The sequence below is a fragment of the Sorex araneus genome, chromosome 2 (assembly GCF_027595985.1).
Source record: "Sorex araneus isolate mSorAra2 chromosome 2, mSorAra2.pri, whole genome shotgun sequence".
In the NCBI taxonomy this organism is placed as follows: Eukaryota; Metazoa; Chordata; class Mammalia; order Eulipotyphla; family Soricidae; genus Sorex; species Sorex araneus.
Genome location: NC_073303.1, coordinates 108664161 through 108672447, shown reverse-complemented (window position 1 = coordinate 108672447; position 8287 = coordinate 108664161). Strand labels below are relative to the sequence as shown.

Sequence of the window (8287 nt, the reverse complement as noted above, 5' to 3'; positions counted from 1 at the left end):
GATGCATTGTGATAATATCTAGTCAACTGTCTGGATACCTAAAATTAGATATCACAGTCATTTTAAGCAGACTGCCTATCTTAACTCAATTTATGGTACTGTTTTGGCAAAATTGGATATTTACTATATATTGCCCAGGTCTATTTTAAACCTAAATAAGATAAATTTAGCACAAACCTACCTTTGCTATACATGGCTATAAAGACTATACATAATAGCCATTAAATCTATGACATTTTCTTTTTCTCTCTTTCCTATTTTGCTATGGGAAAAAAAAAGTCTTACTATAAGCCATCATTTGGAGATGAGTCATTTCTTCCAGCTAAAAAAAAAATCCTTATGTTAAAATATTAACCAATGAGATATCCTGAGTAAAACCTCATAAAGAAACTGCATTTGAAGATAGGGCCTCTAGAGGTAATCAAGTCACAGAGGTAAATAAGTTAAATTAGTGTAGTATGTTTATAAAAAGGGAAAATTTTCAACAAAAATACATTTAGGATTCCATGTCGATGCTGGAGTTGTGCTACTATAAGCAAGAAGCTATAAGAGGGACCTAGAATCAGTACCTTCTAGCTCCTTCAGAAGAACCATGATCCTGTCAGTGCCTTGATTCCAAACTTCTAACCTCCAGAATCACAACATCAATGATTTTTGTAATTTAATCCACTCTGTTACAGTACTTTCCTAGCTTGTAACTGTCATTGTCACTGTCATCCCGTTGCTCATCGATTTACTCTAACGCGCACCAGTAACGTCTCCATTGTGAGACTTGTTACTGTTTTTGGTATATTGAGTACGCCATGGGTAGCTTGCCAGGCTCTGCTGTGTGGGTGAGATACTCTTAGTAGATTGCCGGGATCTCCGAGAGGGTCAGAGGAATCGAAAGTGGGTCGGCTTCGTGCAAGGCAAAGGCCCTATCCACTGCGCCATTGCTCTAGCCCAGCAAGTAAATATATCTATATTTCCAAAATTGATCATTAGGTTGATAATATCGGAAGTATATGGAAAGGCTCTCAGAAACAGTCCTGTGTTGGTTCTAAGTGAAATCTGTGGGGTCCCTCTTTTCCAACTTCAAGGAAAGCAGGTCCAAAACTTGCTCTAGTCCAATGCTTAGTTGACATGGCTCTTTAAGGATGAAGAAAGTTACACATCTTCTGATACTTGTAATTTTAGTTTTAGCTTTTCAATATCTTACTGAGCCTAAACTACTCATATGGGTCAAAGATTGATGGCAAAAATAAACTAAGAAAAATGGATGAATGGGCAGATCAATAGATGGTTGGCTAGATGGGTGGAAAACTGTAAAAATAAAGTTAGCTATATCTCTATCCTATTTGTTTTAAAGAATTACAATATAAAAAACTTCTACGAACCAATTTTAATGAGGTTATGTCATATTCACAATTTGTATTTATGATGATTTGCCAACTATTAACATATTATTAAGCAACTGATCCCTCTTTAATTTGCTACATCCTTTCAAATAAAACTGTATACACATTTCAGAGTATTTCCTTAGCATACTATGTCAGAAAGGCAATCACTAAGCCAAAGGCTATAAACATTTTAAATATTTTTGATACTTGTTGTCAAATTGCTTTTCCGAAAAGCTGGTGTTCTTTCTCTTTGGGTTAAATCCCAAGACAATTCTTTGTAGAAGAAGAAGGAAAAAAGTTTCTAGTAAAAAAAGTAGAGAGCAGTGAGAAATTCAAACTCCATGACAGGTAATGAACATGACAGGTAATGAATATTATTCTATGAAAAAACTCAAAATGTTTTCACTGCACTTATATAACATGTTGGTAATTCAAGAAATCCTTGGCCCAAATTTTTCTGGAACCAAACATCTCAGTGTAATTTAGGGTATTAAATTGTCAGCTCATGGACTAAGTAGAAGTGTGTTCTTTGGGATGTTTCTCCTGGCCTGCACATTTGAGTGTTTAGTTCAGAGATAATTTTCAATAAACTCTTGTCACTTGAAAATAAACAGTCTGGACAATGTATGGGCCATTGAGAAGCCTGAGAAAATAAACAACCCAAGATCTATTTCCTTCTTGTTTCTTTTGCAGTCCTTTTTGGAATGTGTTCTCTGGATGCTTCATTTTCTTCTTCAACAGAGGTTTTATTTCACGTAAGGCTATTTGTCTGGCCCGTCTAGGTGGCTTTTGCATTTTTCTTTCGAAGAACCACAACGATGAGTGGCTTTAGATTGAGAGCCCCACTTCGAAGAAATGAATTGGTCCTCCTGACGCTCTTTCTCTTGCAAATTGAGATTCTGGGTCTGGACCTGGATAGTCGACCTGCCACTGAAGTCTGTGCTACACACACAATTTCACCAGGACCCAAAGGTGAGAAAAAAAAAAACGGTTTTCATAAAATGCGAGTAAGCTCTCTTGGGTCATCCCTCAAATCCATGCTCTCTTTGACTTCTGTCCTCTCTAGCCCCTTCCCTTCTCTTGTCGAAAATCACAACATGTTACTTATTTTAAATCTCCCTTAATAATAGGTAAAGAAAGACTGGGAAGGGGTAGAAAGGCAGGGCAGAGATGTGTTGACACTCTCCAGGGAAGAGGGAAAAAAACCCTTTCCTGCTATCACAGGTGGATAAACAGGCAAAATAACAATCTTAAGAAATCCTTTTCTTAAGCACATCTCTGCACTTGAACAACTGTTTTTTGAATGCCTTTCTCATGTGGATTTCGGTAGAGCTTCTAGGCAAAAGCTCTGTAAAGTAAAAATTAAGTCTTTTGTTTATTTCACAACTTGGTGGGCTCCCAAGTTCCAAAGAAGAGGAAAATTCTTGCCAGAGTTTTGGAGTTAATATAGAACTGAACATTTCTCTATTTAGTGGAGTCTTTGGGGCCAAGTGCCTTCAGCTGAAAGATGATAGAATTTTGCAGAATATTTCAAGTGGAGCTAAAGTACAAATATGCTTCAAGCAACTGGTTGATAAAAAATGTTGCTGTTTTCCTGGTTCCAGCTCTGACCCTTTTGTTCTAAAAGTGGTCACTGCAGTACAAATCGGTGCTCTCTCATTAGTAATTCATGCTATGTTTCTCCAGGGCATAGGGTAGAAGAATTGCAGCTGTTTAAAATTTTAAGTAGAAAAAAAGAGTCTTTCAAAAGGAAAACCAGAAATACAATGCCCTATGCTTGTCAGCTATTTAAATGTGTATTGCTTAAAGTGCATGTTTCTTAATCAGTGAATTAATTTCTCCTAAGATTGCAATCCAAGTTTTAACCTTTGATACCATAAAATAAATGCAGGGAGGAAGAATGAGACCTTAGGGCTTCCAAATAATTTCTTGGGTGAATAAATGAATAATGTGAGGGCAATGTTCAGAAAAGAAAGCCTTGATTAGAAATAAAGTATTTACTTAAAACCATTACTGGAGTTGCCAAAGAGTGTAGGAAACTTTGTATTTTTTCTGTAGTATTAATAAGAATGCTGAAAATTTAGGATTTCCTGTCCCTGAAAATGGGAGAACTTGTATGAGAACTATTAAATAAATTTTCTTGAAGAAGAATTGCAACCACAAAACTGGAGGAATGGATAAAGTTTTGCTAAAATAATATCCAAAGCATCATGCGTTTTATTTATCTGTCAGCATTTATTATTGGTTACCTGCTAAGGATTGAGCTTGTTTTAGGCACAAGGGATTAGTTAAGTTGTGTGTGTGTGTGTGTGTGTGTGTGTGTGTGTGTGTGTGTGAAAGAAAAGAGAAATAATTCAGAAGAGAGAATGAGGGGTAATTAATATTTGTGGGATACAAGAAGGGTATCTACCATTAGTATTTCTAATTTCTTTATCTAATACATATTTTATGCCTACCCTTTGGCAATCTTGTAGAGATTTCAGACAATTCAATTACTTTATTTTGATGTGTATTGGCGGAAGTTTACATATCCAGCAGGGCTCAGGGCTTACTCCAGATTCTGTGCTCAGGGGTTATTTCTGGTGGTGTTTGGGGGCCCAGGTGTTTAGGGGTCCATAAGAGATGCCGAGGATTGAACCAGGTTTGAAGCAGAAACAACTGCATGGAAGCAAGTGCCTTACTTCCTGCATTATCTCTCCAGCCACATCAAATAACTTAACTCTTATGTGATGATATAAACTAGAAGTATGGCAAGGATGGGGAAGTGGGGAGTGAGATTTTCGAAGACCCTCTAAACATGTGATGGACCTGTTGTTTCTTTTTCCTCTTCCCAGAGGCTACATTTTCTTTGCATTAAAAAAAAGGTCTATCTTCCCTTCTTAAGAAGGAGTTTCTGCTCTTACGGAATGTACTATATATCCCACTGGAGCAAATCGATGAGCAACGGGATGACAGTGACAGTGACAGACAGTGACTATATATCTACTAAGTTCCGGGTATCAAATATTTGAGATTTTAGCTAAGGAAGAACTTGTTCTAATATTTATATCTATATTTTGAAGCTGGGTTAAAACTTAGGCTGCATACTCTTAGGGTCAGGTTCCAGTTATATCATGTGGGTTTTTTTTTTTTATTTACAAATTGCCCAAACATTTTATGGAACAAGTGAGGTTCAATTCCCTGCGCTGCATATTGTCCCCTGAGCAGTACCAGGAGTTATTCCTGAGTTCAGAGGCGGGAATAACTCCTGAGCACCACCAAGTATGGCCCCAAAATGAAAACAAAAAAAACAAAACAACAAGAAAGGGACGCGGTCTTTTCTCTTACTTCAAGATACATCTACCATACCACATTCCTTCATGAACATGGTGATTTTATTTCTCTACCCCCAGAAAACGTAGATTTACCAATTTAGCTTGATAGAATGAGACAAAAAAAATCTGAGAACTCAGTAACTATTTTAAAGGGCTGAGTAATTTTTCCTGTTCAAATTTTGCCTAAGATTAAGGGTTCATTTTTTCGTAGCTAACCATACCAATACTATACTTACCAGTACTGCACTTGGAATTTACTAGATACTTAAAAAATTAATAAAAGAAAATTCATCTAGATTCATTTGAGAGTCTTGGACCTAGTAGAATATTTCAAGTTTTAGGTTTAAAAGAAAAACAGTAATGCCAACGTTCATATAATTCGTTGTTCAATATAGACACCATTTTTTTACTGTGTTATTTTCCCAGCATAGTTTAGTTGAAAGAAAAACACTGGATTCATCTGTCTGATCTCCTGTATATTATTTAATCTATTTGTGCTCCAATTTCTTTATTTACAAAATAAACCATTTTAGATCTGTCTTAAGAATAATACAAGATAATCAATATAAACTTTCAGCTGTATCATAGATACTTAACGCATTCTCTTTTACTTTCCTTCCTCTTCCTATCTGTTGATTAACAGCTTTGATAATAAACATTGTTTCAGTTGTCAACACTTTTTTGTTCAAAGCCATCTTTGTCTTACTTCCTACTCCTTAAATATATTATTGTATGTTTGGAAGGAAAATGTTATCTGACTTTTTCCTACTTGGGGCTTTCTTTATACAATTGATGTATAATTCTGACCTCTAGTGGTTAACTTGAAAACAAGAATGATAAAACTTTAAAAGCAATGTTAGAAAGAATTTTGAAAGCAATAAGAAATATTTGGGTGATGTCTTAAAATCTCCAAGGAGCTTTCAAATTCATAATCTTGGTGTTCACATTTGCCTGTGTGACTTCAATTACTTTAAGCTTATAGATAAGAAAACAATTTCAATGAGGCCAAGTACTCAAATGCTTTCAAATAAGTGCAGTCACACGACTTGAAATTTGCTTTGGCACTCTGGTTCTGGCTTTTTCATTCCATGGCATACAGTGGTCTCTGTTAAAGGCTTGGAAACAGAGGCCATTGATTCCCTTTTGATTTTTTAATTCTTTTAAATTACTATTATTTTTATTAGCTTATAGTGCAGAGGGTAGGGCATTTGCCTTGCATGCAGCTGACCTGGGTTCGATTCCTCCGTCTCTCTCAGAGATCCCAACAAGCTACCGAGAGTATCCCACCCCCACAACAGAGTCTGGCAAGCTCCCCGTGGCATATTCGATATGCTAAAAACAGTAACAAGTCTCACAATGGAGATGTTACTGGTGCCCACTCAAGCAAATTGATGAACAACAGACTATAGTACTATAGTACAGTGCATCATTGGTTCACAATATTTTAATTTCAGGGGCTTAGTTTTATACCTTAATATGTACATTATTCTCACTAACTCATCAAACTTCCACTGTTTTCCCATCACCAGGAAAACCCCTCTTCTCATTTCTCCTAGGAGCAGTCCGGGTCACCACTTAACTGTTAATAAAACCAGAAGTTAGTTTTATTGTTTCTGTCCAGTCAGTTCATTTGCCTCAGTTTCTCATATTCCGTATATGAGTAAAACCATCAGATGGTTCTCTTTTACTTCCTTATTTCATTATTAACATAATCATCTCAAGTCCCAATCATTTTATTCCAACATAATTCCATCTTAACTTTTAATGGCAAAATAGTATGCCATTGAATATTTTACAGTTTCTTTCTTCAGTCATCCAGTGATGAGAATTTAGGTTGACCCCATATTTTGGTTATTGTGAATAGTTCTGCTATGAAAATAGTGGTGGAATATTCTTTCTTTATTAGAAATGCATAAAATTCTAAGAACATAAAATTCCTATAAGCTGGATACCAAAATATGCTGAAAGCAGTAGCATGCTTCCTCTTTGATAATTGACCCCTTTTCATCAGTTTGTTTAAAAATTAATAATATCTCTATTATTTTAGCTTTCTACTAGGGTTTTTTAATTTGGAGCTTTTATTTTCAGTGATCTTTTTTTGCATTACTTAAAAGGTTCTTTTTAGTGCACCTGACTTCTCATTATTTTCTCCAGGTCATTCCAAATTGCTTTTCTATGCATTTGCTGCAGGCATCCTTGCTTTTTGCCCCATTCCTGGTACAAGATCTTTGCACTTGATCTTTCCTGCACTTTATTTGTCTGATCTAACCTCACTCAAATTCTTCCCCCAGAAGAGTTTCTTTCTGCTTGGTTAGGGTTCAGCTTGAATGCCACCTACACAGATGCCTCACCTCCACTCTCTGTCATAGTTTTTAAGACTTTACATTATTTGCCGAGAAGTATACTGAATTTGAAAAGCTTTTTCCCTCTCTATATATTACAATATTTCATACATTGCCTTCAGACCGAGAAGACGAGCTTCCAGAGAGCAGGAACTCTGTTCTTTTGCTGAGCATTATTTCCGACTGCTTTCAAGAGCTCTGGACACATAGCAAGTGCTCAAGATAAAAAGAAAAAAAATGGATTCAATAAATACCCTCAAATCTTTAAGGTGTCCCAGTATGTTAGTTTGTGGCTTTGGCTGATTATAAATGCAGTGCCCTGAAAATACTCTCCAAGTATGTCTCAAACTCCACAAGTATGTGTCTGAGGAAGGGCACCACTTCTCCAGTGATCAAACAATTTCCACTGATGGCTACAGACACTGTCACCTGGTCGTCATCTCGCCTGCTGACAACCCCGATGCTAATTCCCTCAGTGTGGAAGGTTTTCCTCTGCTTCTAACGGTATCAAAGCTCCTGCAATTAACCATCATAACTCCTGTACCCAGTGACCCCCGGTGAACTCTTGGGTTAAAGTACAGCTCTTCCTTCTGCAGATCTGTGCTCATGGTAGCCGGAGCAGCATTCTAACACAGGAAGTACTCTTGCCAAATGCCTGTATGTGTGCCTTTAGAGCCGCTTTAGACTTTAATTCTCTCAGTCGACTTTGAGAAAGAAAGCATTATAGTTCTCATTTGGTTTATGAAGAAACTGAGGTTCAAACTATACAGTCACCAGGCCAGACAGCCGAAAGGTGCAAGATGATCACTCAATTCAGATCTGTATGGACACTAGGTAGAAATCAGCCTGCTCAGTCCCCTAAGTCACGCTGACTGTTCAACCCTCTTTAATTGGGCTACATGAAAGAACTATTTTATTTTTTTTTACTTAGACCTCCCAGTGAAGCTTAAGAATGCATGTATGGATATATCTGAACAACAGATAATATGAAGTCAGCATGGTTTTGCCATGAGGGAAGCCTAGTAGAGCCCCCTGCTGTTTTTTTTTTCAATTTTGGGGTTTATTTTTGGGGGGGATTATTCCTTTAGTAAACCCCATTCTTCATTAGCCTCCAGTAAATGGACTTCTTTCCAGTCACTCACAATCTTAGTCATCATGGCTTTGGATCCCAGCAATGAGCAGTGTGGAATCTCCTCAGTTTCCTCTGTAACAGGCTTTCTTGTCAACCTCGCAAAACAGATGGTCAGATTGG

General features: G+C 36.9%; 1 protein-coding gene across 1 annotated transcript in view; it reads left to right on the top strand.

Annotated features, from left to right (window-relative positions):
- The first annotated feature begins 2188 nt into the window (after positions 1–2188).
- Positions 2189–8287, top strand: part of COLEC10 (collectin subfamily member 10) — a 46988-nt gene continuing 40889 nt past the window's right edge. Inside the window, exon 1 of the mRNA XM_055128694.1 lies at positions 2189–2351. Coding sequence (XP_054984669.1) covers positions 2198–2351 — 154 coding nt within the window. The 5' untranslated portion in view covers positions 2189–2197. The remainder of the gene's footprint in view (positions 2352–8287) is intronic.